Source organism: Schistocerca nitens, chromosome 12 (genome assembly GCF_023898315.1).
Source record: "Schistocerca nitens isolate TAMUIC-IGC-003100 chromosome 12, iqSchNite1.1, whole genome shotgun sequence".
Lineage (NCBI taxonomy): Eukaryota > Metazoa > Arthropoda > Insecta > Orthoptera > Acrididae > Schistocerca > Schistocerca nitens.
This window is the reverse complement of record NC_064625.1, coordinates 38410960-38434814: the sequence shown is the minus strand read 5'-3', so window position 1 is coordinate 38434814 and position 23855 is coordinate 38410960. Positions and strand designations below refer to the sequence as shown.

General features: G+C 41.0%; 1 protein-coding gene across 1 annotated transcript in view; it reads right to left on the bottom strand.

The window, feature by feature from the left end:
- The window catches only part of LOC126214892 (ectopic P granules protein 5 homolog), a 388516-nt gene that overhangs the window by 135478 nt on the left and 229183 nt on the right, over positions 1-23855 (bottom strand). The window contains exons 24-26 of the mRNA XM_049941536.1: positions 19266-19452; positions 13376-13518; positions 5649-5826 (exon numbers count right to left, since the gene is read on the bottom strand). Coding sequence (XP_049797493.1) covers positions 5649-5826; positions 13376-13518; positions 19266-19452 — 508 coding nt within the window. The remainder of the gene's footprint in view (positions 1-5648; positions 5827-13375; positions 13519-19265; positions 19453-23855) is intronic.

The following is a 23855-nucleotide window of genomic DNA, read 5'->3' as shown; positions in this document are numbered from 1 at the left end:
CGAGTTGGTCAGCGGAAAGGCTGATGGTACATTGGAACACACCATTTACAGGAAGCATACTCACACTGACTTGTCTCTGCAGGTTGACAGTTTTCACCATCTGGCTCAGCGTGGGATGATTCCTAACTTGGTTCACAGGGCCCACACTGTTTTGGACCATGATAGTTTGCAGCCTGAGTTAGCCCACGTTGGAGTCATTTTTTGTCAGAATGGTTATAGTGAAAGACAGGTCAGACATGTGTTGCACTATTGATCTACTGTGCACCACATGAGTGATGATGCCTTATGCAGGGAGCATTTCCAGCAGGAATGGTTGTATTTTGCGGAATATGATGTGAAATGTATTTTTCGATCACCGTCTAAGACAAGGGTCCATTTAGGTTCCATAAAGCGTAACCTTGGTTTGCATACGGCATGTGTTTACTTCATTCCTTGCAGTTGTGGCCACTGAGACGTACATTCCAGCTCCACATATCTTACATTCCTCTTCAAATTCATTTCTCCCTTTCTTGAAAGCCGGATATTTGCAGGAAAGGACATCAGAAAACGTACACTTTTGTTTAGGCATAGCCAAATATTTTACGTAACTCACAAGGTTAAAAATTACACTCACAAATCACATGTGCACTACAGGAAGCCAAGCGAAGATACAAAACAAAAATTTTAAATAATCGATATTTGCATTCGCTTATAGGTCGATCAACGATAACATCGACAATCCTGGTGCCACCTACTAACATCGCCTTCGTGCGTGTTTATCACAAAGGCTGTGCCACTAGTTAAAGTATTTAAGAAAACAGCAATAGAACGAGACTAATTGTAAATTTAACTATATTATGCTCAACTTTCCGAAAAAGCCAGACACTGTAAAAATCCGCCTGGACCCCGGACAAAGAGCTAAAAAGGAGGACATGTCCACATTAATCCGGACGTCTGGTCACCCAAACTTTGTCATCTCTGTCATCCTGTCTGATTCACTGACTCAGTCCAAACGACTAGGGAGAGAAACTCAACATTTGGGGAAGGTGTTGTTCTTACACTGTAGGCATTATTTAAGAAGGGATAGTTCGAAATTCCACCCCTATGGGAGTGAAAAAGAAGATGAAAAGTTTGTTGAAAATATGTCACTACTAAAGCAATTTTTGAAGCTAGAACTAAAAAACTTAATACTTGGTTTTTTGATCAGAAATTATTTCACATTTCAGCATTTTTGGATTTCAACCCCTAGGAAGTTGAAGTGGAGGGTGAATTTTTTTTTTCTTTTTAATAAATCATCATTAAAGACCTACTAAACTATTTTTAAAGCTGAATAATGGTATTTGACATCTTGGTTAGAAATAAAAAAATATGGGTTTCTGTGTTTTTTGAAATTCAACCCCTAAGCGGTGAAATACGGAAAGAAAAGTCTCATGAAAATATTTTGTTATGAAAGCATTTTTAAAGGTAAATCTATGAAAATTTGTATCTCAGTTGAAAATACAAAAATACCTCGGGGGAGTTTTCATGGAACTACTTCATTACAAAAGCATTTTTGAAGCTAAATCTATGAAAATATCTATGAAAACTAGACTCTCATTAGAAATAAGAAAATATGTGTTTCAGTGTCTTTGAAAATTCAACCACTAATGGGGTGGAATAGACGATGAAAGTTTTTAAGAAAACATTTCATTATCTTAAAATTTTTTGGTCTATGAAAACCGGTAACTGACATCTCTGTTAGAAGTAAAGTATTACGAGGTTTGTGAGGAAAGTAATGAGACTGATTTTTTTTACCTAGCAAAGTTTTTTATTTTTTCAAACAACAATAATACTGTCCCCTTCAAAATAGTTCCATTCAGCAGGTATACACTGGCAGAGTCGCCGTTCCCAGTCTTGGCAGCAGCACTGAAAGGCTTCAGCTGGTAGGGCCTTTAACATGTCGGACACATTCTTTTGAATCTTCTCCAGAGTCCCAAAATCATGTCCTTTTAAGACAGTTTTCAATTCCAGGAAAAGAAAAAGGTCACAAGGACTCAGATCAGGTGAATAGGGGGCTGTGCAGGAGTGGATTTTGAAATCAAAAATTCCATGACTGAAGTTGCTGTGTGACACGAGGCACTGTCATGACGCAGCATCCACTTGTCTACAACATCTGATCTCACGCAATTCTACCTTTCCCTGAGCCTTTCAAGGACATCTTTGTAAAACATTTCATTGTCAGTTTGTTCTGGAGGAACAAATTCCTTATTCAAGATACCTCTACAGTCAAAAAACCAAATCAGCATTGTTTTGATCTTTGATTTGGTCATTCATGCTTTTTTTCACTTAAGATGTCTCAGTGTGCCACTCCTCACTTTAGCACTTTGTCAAGGCCTGAATGTAAAAATCCAGGACTCATCACCTTATCATACAACCGGACCATTAGTGGTCGGCAATTCTCTCAAGAAAATCGACGCACACGTTTCTTCGATTGTCCTGCTCAGTTGTGTGGCCTTTTGGCACCATTTTGGTACAAACCTTTCAAAATTTGATGTACGGTAAAAGTGTTTAAATTTAACAGGTCACCAATCATCCTTATTGTTAAACATCAGTCTGGTATCACAACAGTATGCACATACTCAATGTTTTCACTGGTTTTTGAAGTCGAAGATCTCCCTGAGTGAGGTTCATCTTCAACTCATTCTCACCCATCCAGAAATGGTTGGTGCCAGTGAAAAACTTGTGCTGTTGATAAGAAATGTTTCCCATAGGACTCTTTCAACTTTTCAAAGGTCACCGCACAGATTCCCCAAGTTTAACACAAAACTTGATGGCATAACGTTATAAATTCTGCTGTTCCATTTTCGTAACATGCAACAAAAACACAGCTTCAGTGATGGAGCTCTCAAAAATGATGTGATGGCTGTACAGAGCTGAAACTTGGACTGAGCATCTAAGAGGGATGAACACAACAGCCTTCACAAGTAGAACGACACAGCATTGCCAAATGACTCACAGTGTTGTCAGACTCATTACTTTTCTAACACATCTCGTATGTGTTAATGTTTCTGTAGCAATATCACCACAAGGACTAAAAAGATGGGATTAACATAAACTAGAATCACTTTTTGGTCGGAAGTACATTCGAAGAAGACCGTGCGTCTATGGCCTTAATTAGCATGAAAAGTTTAGAAAGTGTAAACTAAATCAAAGAAAGATATTTTATCAGTCACCACAAGAAATTTGCTTTGTCAGAATTGCATAGAAAAGAAATGGCTCACTCATACATTAAATATTCAGTGGGCCCGATGTATGTTTATGAAATTATGGGTTGATTATAATTAAACTTTCAAATCACTGCAAAAATAATACCACTGGTCGGGATTACATCAAATTCCAACAGAATACTATCGGAGAAAGCAGGAAAACATATGGCATAAGAAAAAAAAATGTGAAAATTGATCAACAGATGGCACTGTAAAAGTCAGAATATGTAAATGAAAACACCTGTCATGCGCAAGACACATTGAAGTTGGTATAAATATGCCGGGTACATGGCTTTTACTCCTTTTGTGTCTGCAACGTTTGCCATGACTGTCTCAATGCAGGATAGCACACTGCTTGTAAAGCTGTATTACAATAATGATGACTGTGCACACATCGCTCTGCGGAAGTCCAAATCCTGAAGGGTTTGAATAAAAGTGTTGGACCTATGACTGCCGTGGGTCTGGAGAAAATGATTTGGAAATTCGAAAAGATGGGTTCTTTTGGTGTGGAACCTGGTAGAGCGAGGAAAGGAATGGATTAAACGTCATTGGAAGCAGTGCCCACAGCAATGCACGTAGAGATGAGTGGTGGTGTGCAAACGTGTAGTGCACGGAGAATTGCCTGAACATTGGACATACCCGTGAGCACTGTGCGTAAAATCCTATGAAACATCCTTCTTTGCTATCCATTTAGAATTTCTTGCTCACATGGAAGTGGACAATGACTGGCTGTGGAAGATTTTGTGGACCGACAAAGCCCACTTCTATCTGACAGGATATGTCAATACACAGAATTGTCAAATATGGTCAATGGAAAATCCACACACAAATCAACCAATATCACTTCATCCTGAAATGGTCACTGTGTGGTGTGGGTTTACAGCATTTATCATAGGGCAATATTTTTTCGACGAGACAGGTGCTTCCGGTCCTGTTACCTGTACCGTCACTGGTAATCACTATAAGTGTCTTTGGCACAACCACATCATTCCAGCTCTCCAACAGCGTGGATGCGTGGATGGGATCATTTTTATGCAAGATGGTGCACCTTCGCACGTTGCAAATCCAGTTAAGCAGCTGCTGAAGTGCCATTTCGGAAATGATAGAATTATCAGCCACCATTTCCCTACAGTCTGGCCATCCCAACCACCGGATCTCAATCCGTGTGACTTCTGGCTGTGGGGTTAACTGAAAGATGTTGTGTTCAGTGTTCCGACTGCAAACTTAGCTGGCTTGAAGGCACACACTGTGCAACACATTCTGAATGTGACCCCGGAAACACTTCGATCAGCTGTGGAACACGCTGTTTCTCGATTTCAGCTTGTTGCAGAAAACAGTGGACAGCACATTGAACTTGCTTTGCACCAGTCACACGAAAATTAATAATCCGATTTGATTTTGATTCATGCTTTTTATGCAGTTTTTGGCCTCAGGGCAATTAAAAACCGATGTGAGTGATGCTTTTTATGCAGTTTTTGGCCTCAGGACAATTAAAAACCGATCTGAGTGATGCTTTTTATGCAGTTTTGGCCTCAGGACGTTTAAAAACCGATGTGATTGATGCTTTTTATGCAGTTTTTGGCCTCAGGACAATTAAAAACCGATGTGACTGATGCTTTTTATGCGGTTTTTGGCCTCACGTCAATTAAAAACCGATGTGAGTGATGCTTTTTGTGCAGTTTTTGGCCTCAGGACGATTAAAAACCGATGTCATTGATGCTTTCTATGCAGTTTTTGGCCTCAGATCAATTAAAAACTGATGTGAGTGATGCTTTTTATGCGGTTTTTGGCCTCAGGACAATTAAAAACTGATTTTTCCCATCCAATGTGACAGGACCTTGCCATGATGGATGGGTTTACATAACCAACAGTATCACACCTGTACACCCATGCACACTGAGTCGTACACTTTGTTTAACGTCAGACGTACATGTTACGCATTGTTGTATCTGTCATTTGTCATTTGTAGTTGACCACTATTAAATTATGATGCTTACAGCACCATCTACTGCTACATTTTGCAACTATTTATTTTTGTTCTGCTATACGTTTTCCCCCTTCTCCGATAAATTGCAATTTGACGTCATTTAGACCAGTGGTGTTATTTCTACAGTGGTTTGAAAGTTTAACTTCAATTATAATCACTCTGTATTTTTGTTGTAATTACTATGCAAATGTGAGTGAAGCAGTGAGTATAACAATAACAAAATAAAACAACAAACTGAGAACACAAGGAATTTCGTGTTCCACAGTACGTCACTGTTATCCAAGAAGGAGGAGGAGAAATGAATACAAGTATACACGAACTTCTAGCAGCTTTTTAGTGTCACCCTTCTGGTACAAAAATCCTCTCGCAGTTTTCCAGAGTGGACACAACTGACTCTGTCACGCGAAGACTACAAGTGCAGGTGCCATTTGCCGTACCTGGCCCAGGGTCTCGAGGCAGCCGGTGAGCAGCTGCTTGCTGGGTGGGTAGAGAGCCACGTCCTCCCCGTAGAGTCCCACGATGTGGTGGAACAGCGCCACGCCCACGTCCTGCACCCGCGCCATCACCTCTACACTGCCGCGTGCACGGTACTGGCTGTACTCCCGCTCCAGAAGGCTGTGCGCAACACACAAATGACACTCCACTTATTATTCTTGCCATTATTATTTGTGTGTTTTAATAAGGTACTGCATATTTTCAATCTGCTCATCGATAAATTATCACAGGATGTATACGCAAACAACAAAAAAGCTTTCCTGGTTTATTTCCAGATTTCCCAATTAAAAATACACTGTTCCTGGGTGAAAATACACTTTTTTCTGAGTGAAAGTACATTTTTCTGTGTTAATTGACAATATACGATTCCTCAGAGCTGTAAAACTTACCAATCCTTTGAATGGTAAAAGTTTTATATGTGGTCGTAGAACTTCCTGGCACTCTTTAAGAGATAAAACCCAGCAAAAAGCAACGTTTTTTGGAAAGATCTTTGACGTGTGGCAAAATGTACACTGCATATTATCATATTACGAAAGTGTTGTTGTTGTTGTGGTCTTCAGTCCTGAGACTGGTTTGATGCAGCTCTCCATGCTACTCTATCCTGTGCAAGCCTCTTCATCTCCCAGTACCTACTGCAGCCTACATCCTTCTGAATCTGCTTAGTGTATTCATCTCTCGGTCTCCCTCTACGATTTTTACCCTCCACGCTGCCCTCCAGTACTAAATTTGTGATCCCTTGATGCCTCAGAACATGTCCTGCCAACCGGTCCCTTGTTCTTGTCAAGTTGTGCCACCAACTCCTCTTCTCCCCAATTCTATTCAATACCTCCTCATTAGTTATGTGATCTATCCATCTAATTTTCAGCATTCTTCTGTAGCACCACATTTCGAAAGCTTCTATTCTCTTCTTTTCTAAACTATTTATCGTCCACGTTTCACTTCCATACATGGCTACACTCCATACAAATACTTTCAGAAACGACTTCCTGACACTTAAATCTATACTTGATGTTAACAGATTTCTCTTCTTCAGAAACGCTTTCCTTGCCATTGCCAGTCTACATTTTATATCCTCTCTACTTTGACCATCACCAGTTATTTTGCTCCCCAAATAGCAAAACTCTTTTACTACTTTAAGAGTCTCATTTCCTAATCTAATTCCCCCCGCATCACTTGACTTAGTTCGACTACATTCCATTATCCTCATTTTGCTTTTGTTGATGTTCATCTTATATCCTCCTTTCAAGACACTGTCCATTCCGTTCAACTGCTCTTCCAAGTCCTTTGCTGCCTCTGACAGAATTACAATGTCATCAGCAAACCTCAAAGTTTTTATTTCTTCTCCAGGGATTTTAATACCTACTCCGAACTTTTCTTCCGTTTCCTTTACTGCTTGCTCAATATACAGATTGAATAGCATCGGGGAGAGGCTACAACCCTGTCTCACTCCATTCCCAATCACTGTTTCCCTTTCATGCCCTCGACTCTTATAACTGCCATCTGCTTTCTGTACAAATTGTAAATAGCCTTTCGCTCCCTGCATTTTACCCCTGCCACCTTCAGAATTTGAAAGAGAGTATTCCAGTATGTGTTCTGAGTATGAAAATATAAATACGAATTCCACCAAATACAGTACAATAGCTTCCAAATCATTGAAATCAATGTTTTTTAACATGTTCAATAACATTATTTGTAATAATGTGTGTGTGTGTGTGTTTTGTATGATGATGAGCTTAAGAGAGGGAAGAGGGCGAAACCTGGTGCCATCGAATACCCTACTCCTAGCAAATAGCACTAAGAGGTCTGCCAATCTTAACAACCCCATCCAACAGATAGATCGCCATCAACAGTGCCACATGCTCTCAATTCATGAGGTGCTGCAGAGAGGTTTGGTATTTAAACCAGAACATCGGCACAAAGTCTGGCGACCGGTAACTCCCCCCTTGCCGGACAAACACTGGCAGTGAAAACCTTGTCACCACCAATATTTGACCCAGCTTACCCCCAGGTCGAGCGCCATCACACAAGTGTGCGTTAGTGACCTCGGCCACGGAGATGTGTGAAACTGAGATTGTGATGCACTTTTGTCAGCCAGTCATAGCTCATATTGTACGATCTCACAGTCAATGAGAACAGGACTTATGATGTAACAAGCCAATATCAACATGACTGTTAAGTAGCATCAACACACAAACATGAAAAGTTAATGGTTTAAATTAATATACATACAATATAGCTACAACAGAAGCTAAGCTTCCACATATAATACGTAATAAACTCAGTATCATCCATGACTGGAGCAACTGAATTACATTCTCTGCCAGGATTTCGACTACCTCTCGTTGTGCCCTGAAATGAGAAATGTCCCACCCACTATCCTTCCCACCCTTCCCACAGTAGTATTCTGCTGTCCACCAAACCTACACAATACATATGTCCATCCTTACACATTCCCTGCTTCCAACCCCTTGCCTCATGGCTCATACCCCTGTAATAGACCTATATGCAAGACCTGTCCCATACATCCTCGCACCACCACCTACTCCAGTCTGGTCATTAACATCACCTATCCCATCAAAGGCAGGGCTACCTGTGAAACCATTCATGTGGTCTACAAGGTAAGCTGCAACAACTGTACTGCATTCTATGTAGGCATGACAACCAACAAGCTGCCTGTCCACATTAACGGTCACCGATAAACTACAATCAGGAAACAAGTGAACCACCCTGTTGCTGAACACACTGCCAAACATGATATCCTTCATTTCAATGACTGTTCCACAGCCTGCGCCATATGGATCCTTCCCAACAACACCAGCTTTTCTTAAATGAGCAGGTGGGAACTTCCCCTGCAATACATCCTACATTCCCGCAACCCTCCTGGCCTCACCCATCATTAGTCACCATCCTCACCCATCCAGCCCCTTCCCTGTTCCCATTTCAGCACTACACTGCTGTCATTCCATCACTACACCCAGTCTTTTTATTTCTCTCCTTTTCCACCACTTCCCCTCTCCCCTCCCCACCTCTCCCCTGCCCACCGTCTAACCTGCAGCACTTCACTGTCCGCCACCCACATCATACTATCCCTCCCCCTCCCTGCCCCAGCCTCCTCCTTACCCCCATCCAGTCAACACTCCCATCAGGCACTGGTGCTGCTGCTCGCAGTGTGGTTTCAGTTGCCTGAGACTGCAATCGTGTGTGTGAGTTGTGTTTGCGTTAGTATCTGTGTGTGTGCATATATGTGTCTATTGCTGACGAAGGCCAATGGCCGAAAGCTTTAATTGTGTAAGTCTTTTTGTTGTGCCTATCTGCAACTCAGCGTCTTCACTATATAGTGAGCAGCAACTTTCCTTCTCATGATATTGTTACATTCCATCCTGCATTTTTCATTGTTCGACAAATAATGTTGGTGTTTCTTAGCATGTGTTACCCAGTAAAATTTTAAATACTGGCATAAATGGCTAGTCTTCAGAGCCCAAAATTTTTCTAACTGTCTGGTCCTCAAAGTGTAAAGTTCTGAATGAGATTCACATGTTCCCAGATTTAAGAAATTCATCACTCATTCTCACAAGTAACATAATGCATAACAGTGTGTTGTTATGAAGTATTGCATTATCTTTATCCTAAAGTCTTTGATAAATTTGCTGTCAGCAGATGCTTGTGTGTACACTGTGTTTTGTTGTTGTGAATGGTGCATTTTCTTTCCAACTAAAGTTTTATTTTTGTGTTATTCACTCACTTATGCTTTATTGCTGCAGTATTATTCTGCTTTAGAGAGCTAAAGTAAAATTCTCTGCAGCCTACATCCCTCTGAATCTGCTTAGTGTATTCATCTCTTGGTCTCCCTCAACGATTTTTACCCTCCATGCTGCTCTCCAGTACTAAATTGGTGACACCTTGATGCCTCAGAACATGTCCTACCAACCGATCCCTTCTTCTAGTCAAGTTGTGCCACAAACTCCTCTTCTCCCCAATTCTATTCAATACCTCCTCATTAGTTATGTGATCTACCCCTCTAATCTTCAGCATTCTTCTGTAACACCACATTTCGAAAGCTTCTATTCTCTTCTTGTCCAAACTATTTATCGTCCATGTTTCACTTCCATACATGGCTACACTCCACACAAATACTTTCAGAAACGACTTCCTGGCACTTAAATCAATACTTGATGTTAACAAATTTCTCTTGTTCAGAAACACTTTCCTTGCCATTGCCAGTCTACATTTTATATTCTCTCTACTTCGACCATCATCAGTTATTCTGTTCCCCAAATAACAAAACTCCTTTACTACTTTAAGTGTCTCATTTCCTAATCTAATTCCCTCAGCATCACCCGACTTAATTCAACTATATTCCATTATCCTCATTTTGCTTTTGTTGATGTTCATCTTATATCCTCCTTTCAAGACACTGTCCATTCCGTTCAACTGCTCTTCCAAGTCCTTTGCTGCCTCTGACAGAATTACAATGTCATCGGTGAACCTCAAAGTTTTTATTTCTTCTCCGTGGATTTTAATGCCTACTCCGAATTTTTCTTTTGTTTCCTTTACTGCTTGCTCAATATACAGATTGAATAGCATTGGGGAGATGCTATAACCCTGTTTCACTCCCTTCCCAACCACTGCTTCCCTTTCATGTCCCTCGACTGTTATAACTGCCATCTGCTTTCTGTACAAATTGTAAGCAGCCTTTCGCTCCCTGTATTTTACCCATGCCACCTTCAGAATTTGAAAGAGAGTATTCCAATCAACATTGTCAAAAGCTTTCTCGAAGTCTACAAATGCTAGAAACATAGGTTTGCCTTTCCTTAATCCTTCTTCTAAGATAAATCATAGGGCCACGTTCCAACATTTCTACGGAATCCAAACTGATCTTCCCCGAGGTCATCTGTCAACACCTGCTTTCTTTGGGATTTGAATTATTATATTATTCTTGAAGTCTGATGGAATTTCGCCTATCTCGTACATCTTGCTCACCAGATGGTAGAGTTTTGTCAGGACTGGCTCTCCCAAGGCTGTCAGTAGTTCTAATGGAATGTTGTCTACTCCCGGGGCCTTGTTTCGACTTAGGTCTTTCAGTGCTCTGTCAAACTCTTCACGCAGTATCGTATCTCCCATTTCATCTTCATCTACATCCTCTTCCATTTCCATAATATTGTCCTCAAGAACATCGCCCCTGTATAGACCCTCTATATACCCCTTCTATCTTTCTGCTTTCCCTTCTTTGCTTAGAACTGGGTTTCCATCTGAGCTCTTGATATTCATGCAAGTGGTTCTCTTTTCTCCAAAGGTCTCTTTAATTTTCCTGTAGGCAGTATCTATCTTACCCCTCATGAGATAAGCCTCTACATCCTTACATTTGTCCTCTAGCCATCCTTGCTTAACCATTTTGCACTTCCTGTCGATCTCATTGATGAGGGTGGTATTCAAACCTATTTGTACGATACATTATACGCCTTAGTATTGCTGGGAATGATGCACAAAACTAGATTAAAGTACAGGCTTTCAGGTAAAAATAAAATTGCTATGGAAAGTCTATTTGTTTTGTTTTTATTTCAAAGTGGTGCTTGCTTAAAAAGCTACCTTGCGTTCCAGGTTAGCGTCCCAGTTTGGCACACAGTTGTAATCTGCCAGAAAATTTCAAAGACGTATTTGAAATGCGAGTTTACTGGTCTAGTTAGGATGGAGGCAGGATGTTGTTGCCTGGGTGTGATGGGGAATTTTTCAAAGACAAAAACTTCAGTGCCCCATTTGGAGTTTATTGCTTCAAGCACTGATACTAAAGCATAAACCAAAAGAGACGGAATACGGTGTCAGGAGGCTGCCGCAGCTAGACTGAGTGCACGACACTCTTAAAGAGGAGCTAGCAAACACGTCTAGCCGAGAGGAAAGCTGGTACTGTGTGTCCTGGATGTTTTTAGCTGACCCAATCCACATCCCGCAAGTGACGATTTCCAGCTTTCCTGCTGGATGACAGTGTTGTACCCCACGGCATCCCACTGTCAGCAACACATCGGAATAGTGTCCTCTCTCAGCAGTACTCATGTGGGAACACTATCCAAGTGAACCAGGTGTGGGTAGTGGTGCACAGAGTAACATCCAGAATGCACCCAGCCAAGGCCAGCCACTGACTCATCGTAGGACGCTGTAGTAAAATGACAAAATACAGTGTAACAAAATTTTGATAGGAAAATTCCCCAATCCTTGGGTTTCCCTCTCAGTCTGGCTGCTCACCACGCACACAAGTAAACTGAAGTGTCAACTTGCAAAAAACCTCCTCAGTCCTGAGCTTAGATAATGTGAACAAAAAGTTTATACTGCCAGTTAGCACATTGTTCGGGGACAAAATGAGACTTCAGATACTAAATTTGAAAAACTGGTGTGATTTGTCAAATTTTTAGGATATGCACACAGTGAACGCTAGTTATGTTAGAAAATAACTGAAATAGGCCCTATGCAGGATATCCAGAAAACTCAATGTCAAATATCTAAAAATTATGAAAATTATGCCATTGGAATGTGAATGTATTGATCACTGGTGAATGCTGGACCTGTGCTGCATCACCGGCTGTACTTTTGTGATGAAGTAAACAGTCACTTATTTAATATAACAGGTTATTTTAGTGTACACTGAGCTGACAAAAGTCATGGGATACCTCCTAATATCATGTCGCACATCCTTTTGCCCAGCGTAGTGCAGCAACTTGATGTGGCATGGATTCCACAAGTTGTTGGAATTCCCTTGCAGAAATACTGAGCTATGCTGCCTTTACAGCTCTTCATAATTGTGAAAGAGATGCCAGTGCAGGGTTTGAATGTAACAATATTCATAAGGAAAGCTGCTACTCACCATATAGCGGAGATGCTGAGTCGCAGATAGGCACAACAAAAGGCTCTCACAATTAAAACTTTCGGCCATTAAGGCATTCGTCAACAATAGATGACACACACACACACACACACACACACACACACACACACACACCTCTCACTCACACGACTGCAGTCTCAGGCAACTGAAACCACACTGTGAGTAGCAGCACCAGTGCATGATGGGAGTGGCGACTGGGTGGGGGTAAGGAGGAGGCTGAGGTGGGGAGGGGGAGGAATAGTATGGTGGGAGTGGCGGGCAGTGAAGTGCTGCAGGTTAGACGGAGGACCGAGGAGAGGTGGGAAGAAAGGGTGAGGTGGGGGAGGGGGGGGGGAAGTGGCAGAAAAGGAGAGAAATAAAAAGACTGGGTGTGGTGGTGGAATGACGGCTATGTAGTGCTGGAATGGAAACAGGGAAGAGGCTGAATGGGTGAGGACAGTGACTAATGGAGGTTAAGGCCTAGAGGGTTATGGTGACATACGATGTATTGCAGGGAAAGTCCCCACCTAAAATTCAGAAAAGCTGGTGTTGGTGGAAGGATCCATATTGCACAGGCTGTGAAGCAGTCACTGAAATGAAGGATATCACAATTGGCAGTGTGTTCAGCAACAGGGTGGTCCACTTGTTTTTTGGCCACAGTTTTTCGGTGGCCATTCATGCGGACAGACAGCTTGTTGGTTGTCATACCTACATATAATGCAGCACAGTGGTTGCAGCTTAGCAGTGGTGTGGCATATATGCTACATATGGAGTGAGGAGGATAACAAGGGCATTCATTAATGGCATGTCACTCACCTAATGGCGTGCTCCACAAAGACGCTTCCAACGCAGACTTTCTGAGGAGGTGGCTGCATGGCACGGGAAAGCAGTGTGTCGTACTCGGCCCTGTTCTGCTGAATCATGTGCTCTGTGCCTTCACTGATGCGTGCTTCACACACCTGCAGAGACAAAAAAAGTGGTCACACAATTATAGCCATGAAGGGCAACCCCCCCCCCCCCCCACCCCCCTTGCTGTAAAGAATACGATGCATGATCGAGACAAAATGGGAATTTTGAATTTTTGTTATTATTAAACAATCTTCATTTATTCATCAACATCAACTTCAGATCCAGCACTTTTTCCAATCTTAGAAGCACTTCTAGAGCTCTATTCATTATGGTGTTCAGCTCCTTCAGTGATTCTGTTTTTATCTCGTCAGTTGTGGCAAAGCAATGTCCTCTTGTGGTCCTCTGAAATAGAAATTAGTAACAGAAGGCCATGTCTGGCAATTAAGGTGGCTGGGACAATATAGCGGTTTTGTTTTTTTGCCAAAATATCACAAAAAAGCATTGAGGTGTGAGCAGGAGCAACTTCGTAATGAAATTTCCAGGAGTGGTTTTGCCACAGTTCGGGTCATTTTCTTCAAATTGCTTCACACAAATGGTGAATAATTTCCAGATAGTATTTCTTATTCACCGTACGACTATAAGACAGTAGCTCGTGATACACGATGTCACTTTAACAAAGGAAAACAGTGAGAAAGACCTTCACATGTGATCAAACTTGCCCAGTTTTTTTCTGCCTCTGCTCTCCAGGTAATTTCCATTGAGGTGAGTGGGTCTCAGTTTTGACATCACACCCCTGCATTTCATCACCTGTTATAACCTTCTTCAGAATTTCTGAATCATTGTCGACCTCATTCTGCAATTTTTGAGCACGTCTGTGCGGCATTGTTTCTGGCGGAAATTCGACAATTTCAGAACAAACTCTGATGCTACACATTTTGTGCCCAAATTATATGAAAACATTTCTTCACATGAGCCTAAGGGTATGTCGACATCATCAGCAGCCTCGCTGACTGTAATGTGGTGATTTTCCTGAACTATTTCCTTATTTCTTCCACAGTGTCATCATTAATTAATGCGTCCAGGGTGGGTATCATCTTCAACATCATGTTGAGCCTTTTGAAACATTTATACCACTCATAAACTCTCGTCTTACTCACAGCAGACTTGCCAAAAGCCACAGTCAACATTTCGAATATGGTGCTGTACTTTATTCCATTTTTCAAGGAAAATTTATGTTAATTCTTTGATCCATCTTTTTCAAAAGTAAAAATTCTCCAAGCACTCAAAAACACACATAACGTATTTGACTATCAACAATAAACTAAACATTCCAAATAGCTGAAAATGCAAACATACATCAGGGTCACGTGTACCAACAAGGGGAAAAAAAAAGGTTTTTGGAAATCAGATGTATACATCCTGCAAAATTAAAAAATTCTTGTTACTTTTGAATCACACTTCGTATGGCATTAAACCTGAAACACAAGTGGGGTGCAACCATGTAATCTGCAATTTTAGTTGTATGGGCAATGGGCTGTGGGCTAAGACATGTTTCTGTGCCTAATATTTCATCTGCAATGCTGAAGACATCCTCAAAGCCTATAAAGGCTTTGTTAGTCGATTTTCGAATTCGAGCAAGCCTGACGAGCCGAACAGTTGGTATGCAACTGAGTAACAGGCAGGTCATGGTGCCATCTGACTGCTTGTAACTGCAGAAGAGCTGCTGCTTATTGGTTTACTTAGCAGTATGTCCCACAAGTTTTTTCTACAACTGTTTTCATCCTTTTGGATTTCTATGTCCTGTCTGTACATGCCAGCATAGTAATAACTGGATCTTGATAGAACCGCGGTATAAGGCGGTCGATTTTGGTAGTTGCCTGGTCCCGCAGCATGATCTGGTACTGCCGACCTATTTGCATTGCCCAGACAACAATTGCTCTTGTATTCTTTAAGCCAGGTGTTAATACTATGTTTTAGGTCCACATCTACATCTGTACTCTGCATGCCACTTTACGGTGTGTGGAGGAAAGTAAAAACTGACCCCCCCCCCCTTTCCTGTCCCATTTACGCAAATGGCACATGGGAAGCATGACAGTTGGTAGAGCTCTGTATTACATCTAATTTCTCTCCATTTTTCTTCTTGTGATCATCTTGAAATACATATTCAGAAGGAAGTGATATATGCTGAGGTGACAAAAGTCATGGGAAACAGATATGCACGTATAAAGACAGCGGTAGTATCACATACACACACCGTATTAAAGGGCAGTGCATTAGCGGAGCTGTCTATTGTACTCAGGAGGTCCACGTGAAAAGGTTACTGACAAGATTATGGCGGCATGACAGGAATTAACAGACACTGAATGTGGAATGGTACTTGGAACTAGATGCTTGGGACATTCCATTTCAGAAATCATTAGGGAATTCAATATTCTGAGATCCGCAGTGCCAAGAGTACCAAATTTCAGGCATTACCTCTCACCACCACAACGCAGTGGCTGACGGCCTTCACTTAACAACCAAGAGCTGTGACGTTTGCATAGAGTTGTCAGTGCTAACAGCAAACATCAATGTGGAACGTACAACAAATGTATTCATTATCACAGTGCAGTGGAATTTGGCGTTAATGGGCTTTGGCAGCAGACGATCTATGTGAGTGCCTTTGCTAACAACACGACATCGCCTGCAATGCACGGACTCAAGACCGTACCGATTGGACCCTAGACAACTGGAAAACGATGGCTTGGACAGATGAGACCCGATTTCAGTTGGTAAGAGCTGATGATGGGGTTTGAGTGTGGCACAGATCCCATGAAGCTATGGACTCAAGTTGTCAACAAAGCCAATGTGCAAGCTGGTCATGGCTCTATAATGCTGTAGGTTGTATTTACATGAAATGGATTGGTTCCTAGTTACGTTCGGCTGCTCGGAGGTCATTTGCAGCAATTCATGGACTTCATGTTCGCAAACAACAATCAAACTTTTATGGATGAGACAGCACCATGTCACCCGTTTGAAGAACATTCTGGACAATTCGAACGAATTATTTGGCAACCCAGATCACCCGACATGAATCCCGTTGAACATATGTGGGACACAATCTAGAGGTCAGTTCGTGCACAAAATCCTGCACTGGCAACACTTTTGTAGTTATGGACAGCTTTAGAAGCAGCATGGCTCAGTAGTTCTGTGTGGTCTTCAAACGACTTGTTGAACCCACGCCACATCGAGTTGCTGCACTACGCTGTGGAGGAGGTATACCCGTGACTTTTACCACCTCAGTGTATATTGTTTGATTCTTCTTCGAACATACACATTCCTAATACAGGGTGTCTACAACAACCTGCCTTATTTTTTTGAGGCAGTCTCAAAATAGTATATCTTTCTTTGTTTCAGGTTTGAATTGATCACTAGGTGCAGAAGAATATAAGGTTGCTGCTTAATAACTGTCAACATTTGGTGTATTATCAATTTTTCACTGTCGTCCGTCAGCACCTCACGGTCTTGTGGTTAGTGTTGCTACTCTCGATCACAGGGGCCACGGTTTGATTCCCGGCCCAGTCGGGGATTCTTTGCACCTGGCATCTCGGAATATTGAATTCCCAAACAATTTCCAAACCTGCATGACCCATGCGTCTAGCTGCAATAACCATTCCATGTACAAAGTCTGTTAATTCCTGTCGTTCAGCCATAATCACGTCAGAATCTTATTACCTGAATACATATGATAGCTCTGTCGATGCATCGACCTTTTATACCCTGTGCACCCAATACTACCACAATCTGTAAATGGGCATATTGTTATCCCACAACTTTTGTCACTTCACCTCAATGTAAGATGAATATCAACAAAAGTAATTTGAGGGTAATAGGAAGAAGTCAAATTAAATCGTGTGAAGCGGATACAATTAGATTGGGAAATAAAACCGTAAAAGTAGTTGACGAGTTTTACGACTTCAGCAAGAAAATAAGTGATGATGGCTGAAATACAGAGGATATTTGAACAATAAAAGTGTTTCTGAAAAAGAGAAATTTGTAAATACTGAATATAAATTTAAGTGTTACAAAGTCACTTTTGAAGGTATTTGTCTGGATCGTCTCCTTCTATAGAAATAAATGTGGGCAGTAAGTAGTCGAGCCAAGAAGAAAAGAGAAGCAAGGGATAAAAGGAGCAAGCAGGTTCAAACGGGTGTATGTCGCAGTAGTTATTCGCAGATGGAGAGGCTCACACACCGTATTTACTCGAATCTAAGCCGCACTCGAATCTAAGCCGCACATGAAAAATGAGACTCGAAATCAAGGGAAAAAAAATTTCCCGAATCTAAGCCACACCTGAAATTTGAGACTCAAAATTCAAGGGGAGAGAAAAGTTCTAGGCCGCACCTTCAAATCGAAACAAAGTTGGTCCACTGTAATATGAGACACAATTTAAGTCAAATGAATGGCAATACAGCTACAGTAGTTTGGTTCGAGTCGTAAGCTTAGCAGTTAAGCTTTCCCAGGTAGCCATTGCTATGTGTCAGGCGCTCCGTCCGTATTTATACAGGTACCCTTCCTTTTTCACGTGCTTTGTCTGGTTTGAATTGATTGCTTATTTTTCTTTGATCTGATAAGTGCCATTCCTTTTGTTATAGGTGTTTATATCACTCTAAGCTGAAAATGCATTATTGTACTGTGTCATGCATTGTTTGTCACATTCTGATAATGAGTGTTTACGGATTGTTGCCGCTCACGGCATGGCTTGCTTTTGTGCGTGCTACCGCCGCTTACAATTTAAAAAAAAAGAGAGAAATCGTCTCATTAGCGAAACAATGGCAAGAGACTGCTATTTGTTGTTACTTACACTGCTGCTTTCTTTGATAATGATCAACAAGAACTAAGACTGCATATGATAGATGATGTTCTGAACGAGAGTATAGCGAAAATTTTTCTCCGTTTGAAAATCTTTGCAGACGCCTCTTTAGTACATTACATTCTGCACAGAAATTAGATTCATCTTAGATTTAAAAATCTAGTCAATTGCTGTGCTTCATTTCTGACTGTATCACTATTAAGCATAAGAATAATAAGGATATAAACATGACATGATATGTATATTCTTCCGCGTTTGCTGTTGTCTCACTCTAGTTTCGTAGTTTATTAGGCAGACAGGATTTAAATGAGATAGCAGCAAACACGAAAGAATACATGGCAAAATGTTTATATTCATATTATTCTTATGGTGAACAGAATACTGCATGTGATTCACAATTCAAAAAGTTCCTATTAGCAACCATCTCTTCTCACAGGTAGGAAAAAATTCAGAACGTAGAGTTGGCCATATTGACAAATATCCCAAACAGTCTTGCCAGTCGGATTTTTGTAGTACATTGAAATGCTGCTACATTCGAAGATGAACAATACAGAATTTGTATTTACTTCGTTGGATAATGTATGAAAATGCAGTGGTGGAAACTCGGGGCGGAGAAAAAAAGCTTGTCTTCCACCTTTTTTTTAATTTATTTACTGACGCAGAGCTTTTGGCGCCAGTATTTATCATTGTGCCTGCAAAATATGCCTGTGTAGCGCTACATATATATTCGGCGGCAGAAGTTAGTTGTGCCGGCACCTACCAACATTTTTTAGAACTTCCGCCTACTTTGCACTCGATTCTAAGCCGCAGGCGATTTTTTGAATTACAAAAACCGGAAAAAAAGCGCGGCTTAGATTCGAGTAAATACGGTTGCACAGAGAACTGCATCAAACCAGACTTTACGCTGAAGACCACAACTGTTAAAGCTTTATGACAGTGTCAGGAGAGCTGACAAAAATCTAACGAGGCCAACAGCAGCTAGAGGAAGACTAGACTGAGCCTCACCTTCAGACGGATGTCCGCCGGCCCCGCGCAGATAAGGTCGTGCGGCTTGCGCCTCGCAGCGTCTGGCCCAGTGTCACAAGCAGCGTGCAGCAGAACCTCCATCTCGACATCGCGGTACGTCGAGGGGACGAGCTCGAGCAGGCTGCAGTCCAGGGCCGTGTGCTCCGACACTCGCAGCGAGTAGATCCTGTGGGTGGACAGACGTCGAGGACTTATTTCTAATCTGCGGCAGTCAGTCACGACATTAATTTTCTGTGGGAAACCATTTCCACACTCAATTGCATCTGTATTACACAAGGTAACACTAAATTACTTTCACAACTTTTGACTTTAATAGCTTTAAACCTACACTAGAGAATAGGAGGTGGTTTTCAACATGCGACATGGCTACTCTTAACACGTTCTGGTCGCTGCTCGTAGAAATTATGAGCTAGTTGTATTTGTCCTTAACAGTCAGCACTCGAAGATTCTCTGAGCATGACCCTTTCTGATTATTACTTCACGATGCACTGTTTTCAAGCAGTGACAGCTTGACATCAACTGTCCACTCTTTTAGTACTTTAGAGAGAGACTAGATGTATGTTCCTCCTTCCACAAAGTGCTAGATGACTTTTAACATACTACTGGCGTGATCAGTTCCTGCACATTTGTCGTTGCTGTGTTTCTCCATAGCTGTCTTGGTTGCAAAAGTTTGTCGTAAAATGGGGGACAATTTGACTGACGAAGTAATTCCGCGGATGCTTGAAGAGTCCAGTTCAAAAATTGACAATGATGGTTTTGAAATCATTTACAGCATTTCTGAAACAGACAGCATTCTGCTTTTCTGCCCCATCTTGTAAGCAGCAGCCATACAAAGAAGTCAGAAAAGTTTACGACTTTTGGAGGACTGTAGCAGCACTGTGGTGCAATAGTATTGGTTAAAGACTTTTTTCCTCCAGGTGTTGCAGAGATTTGACAAAAATGTGGACGCTGCAGGTGAAAGTTCAGTGTGCAACTTTGTTCACAGAGAAGTAGTGCAATACTCAAATACAACAAAGGTTTCAGATACAGTCCCTACCAACTATTCTGACTTATCATTTGTCATTTATTGTGTGATGAAGTGTTCTCCATACACATGCGCTGGGTTACCCATCTGTTTCAGATGCCACTGTGCACAAGGTATGGCAGGTTACTGCAAGAAGTCCGATAAACTTACTGCATATGGCAGCCAGAAAGTTGGAGATGCCAGAGTCAACAATGTCTGTATAATATGAGGCAAGCCCGGAAAGTAAGTACCATTTGGGGAAAAAACTCATAACATTATTTTTCAAATGAAAATTAGTTTTTAAAAGAAAGAATATTTCTTGAAGTATTTGTCTACGTAGTTGCCACCAATGTTCAGACATTTATTGTAGTGGGAAACCAACACCCTATGCCCGTTTCAAGAAAGATGTTGCCAGAGAGGACTGCCACTGCTGAACACCATCTTTTGCATTGACACAGCTGTCAAAGTGCCTTTTTCCAAAATCATGCTTTAAGTTCAAGAACAAGTGGTACTCAGAAGGTGCGAGATTGAGGATGTATGGCGGGTGATTAAACTGCTACCAAAATGCTGAATAAGGTTTTCAGCAACGCCAGCCGAATGGGGACGTGCACTGTCAATAAGCGGAAATGTGTTGCAGTACAAAATTAAATGACATTAACTTTCCTTTTAAAAAGCCCTATTCATCTTTTCTTTAGGACTTATCATTTGTGTGAAGAGAATGAGAAAATAATGAAAACCTTGCGTGACGCACTCGCACTGAGATGTAGGTAGGTTTTGTAAGCCAGTTTAAGGTAGTTTCCTGACTTGCTAGCCCACATGCCCTACAGCAAATTATTCGTCTCGACTTCATCAACACTACTGTGATACATTGTAAACAATGACAATGTACTGAATAATAAAGGAAATAAATAACAAGGTACATTAAATATGTTCTATCTCAGAAACCATTCAGAATAGCGCATATGTCCACATGAAGTTTTCCGCTTCAAATGATCGTGCCTGTCATTCCTGATTATTGATCATTTGTCCTGGGACATCCTTATGTAAATGCCTTCAGGACCCCTCTTACATCAAACCAGAGTTTTATATGTAATTACAAAACTTATTAAAATCACTGTTACTTAAAAAATCATAATATTTTTTAATGTGATATCTCTTCTTCTTCTCTCTGTATGTATTTGGCTGTTATGCTCTCTTGGTTGAAATTGTTGATTTTCGTGTCTTCCGAAATATCTTCTGCCCACTGGGTAGTAATATCATCGAGAATATACCCAGCTACTCTTCTTAGCGATGGATTCTAGTGCTTGTATTCTGATAGGAACAAGTGTTTCTGCTGTGTTGTCCAGAGAAGAGCTTCAAGGGCCACAGAGAAGTTGTTATTGTAAACTGTAGTGGGTCAACAATTAGCTTGATCATTTGCACTGTGACACCACCCTGTTCAGTACATGCTGATCTGAAGGATTTTCCAATGGTTTTGTCACCTCAAGAGACAATTTTTCTCTACTACCGTCACCTTCATGAAATAATCAGTAAGTCTATGTTTTATTTACAGTTCAATGACAGTTATCTCCGAAGTTGAATACTGGTCTAGTTCCTTGGTTGGGACAAAGTGATCGCCTGCAGCTACTGCTTAGCCTGTACTTCTCTTGATCACGCAAGCTTTTCCATAGCTTATCTGGTCTTTATGTTATGAGGTAACCAAAGAGGTGACCTCAGAGAAAACAGTCTTACATCCAAAATGAAAATCTTGCCAATATTGATGGAAAATCAACTGAATTTTTTAAAAGTCAGAAATAAAGTAAGTCCTCAAGAAATAAGTCACTGGTTTATAATTTCCTTAAAGGGTTTTCAGAGTGGTTTAGTGTTATCTCCAGGAGTGAACTGATTGGTTATGTTATGTTACTGAACCCCAAGTTCAAAAGGCAAGGATTTTCAGCAGACAAAATATTTCAGGATTGCTTTGAGAAGGCTATTACTGAAATGAAAGCATTGGTTGTTCAAGAAGAAAAAACACAGCTCATTTCTCAACCAGTTATCACCATAATGCGTGAGACTTCTTCAACATGGGAGTAGTGATAAAACTATTGGTCAGATTTCAAGCAAGTCAAAAATTGGAGAGTGCAGCAACTGTAAACTTGGACAAATATTTAGCGGAGGGATATTTGCCTAGGAACAGAAACACTGGCTTCTTAAACTGGTGGGACACAAGAAAACTGCTGTGGTCAACACTGTATCAGTTGGTTCTAAAAGTGTTAAGTATGACAGCAACATCAGTGTCATGTGAACGAATATTTTCAAAAGCAGAACAAATATGCACTAAGTAGAGAAACAGGCTAAACTAAACTGACTAAAATTTGTCACATTTTACTTTTAAATCACAATGCTGATTAATTTTTTTCCTTTTTGGGTTCATTTATGGTAATACTGACTGTAAATGATGACTGCAGATTCACTTTATTTACAGTTATGTTATAATACGCATATTGTATTAGCAATAAAAGTATCAAAATATAACAAAAATCAGCCTTCATTCTTAAAACTTTTCCACTTGATAAAAAATATTTAGGATTTTGTTATAGTATCGATAATTTTCACAGCAAACAATGTTTAAAACTTTTATATCTCAAAATTAGTAGGGACATAACACAAAATTGTTACACCTTTTCATATGTTATTTCAAAATAGGGCCAAATCCAATAAAAATACAGGTTTAGTGACCTGAATTAAAAAGGCAATGTCCCTTCTTTTTACTTATTTTGTGAGTGAGTCATAAAAAAGAGCTAGTTCAGTCCCATGAGTGACCAGTTCTGATCCAGTTTTGCCTATCTCTAGTGGCAAGGGAAACATTTCAGACACACATCCACTCAGAAGCAACACAAAAAGGCCTCACAAGATTGCATAAATGCCGTCAATGAAAGCACCCCCTGGGGTGTTCATTGCCATACATTTTGCACTAAAAAGGACAGTTTACAGTTCGATGTAGAACACCACGATGTTTTGATGACCTTTCGAACTGCTGACACACCCTGGATGTAACCTTTCTCTAAAAACATTGTAGTGCTGCAATCCCACTGTTACAAGATCTTTGGAGTGTAGCAGGGTCACAATTTTTGCTTTGGTATAAAGAATGGAACTAGGATCTGTTAAAAAATGTGTGTGGGTGGCACCGAGGGTGTAGTGGAACTGGGAGGTCTTAGAAGGACCCTTTGCGACTTTATTCACATATATTTCTATGTCACCCTCCCACCCCCCCCCCACCCCCCCTCCCTGCACTCCATGACCATTCTACAAGAGAGCATGAAAGTGGAGGGAAGAAAAAGCGTTAACACCCTTTTCTGTTTCGAATACAGCTCACATTTCGCCGCGTGGTCCTGATATGTCCCTAGTGGTTACACCTGATATACCAGAGCAAAATCTGCAGTCACACTAAGCTCCAAAATGATCAGATTACGTTCAATAGGGTTGCAGCCCCATAATGTCTTTAGTGAAGGGTTGAATCATTCGTAGCATGCCAGCAGAAGCAAAGATTGTCAAGAACATCATTCTGTTGCATATTGCACTGCAAA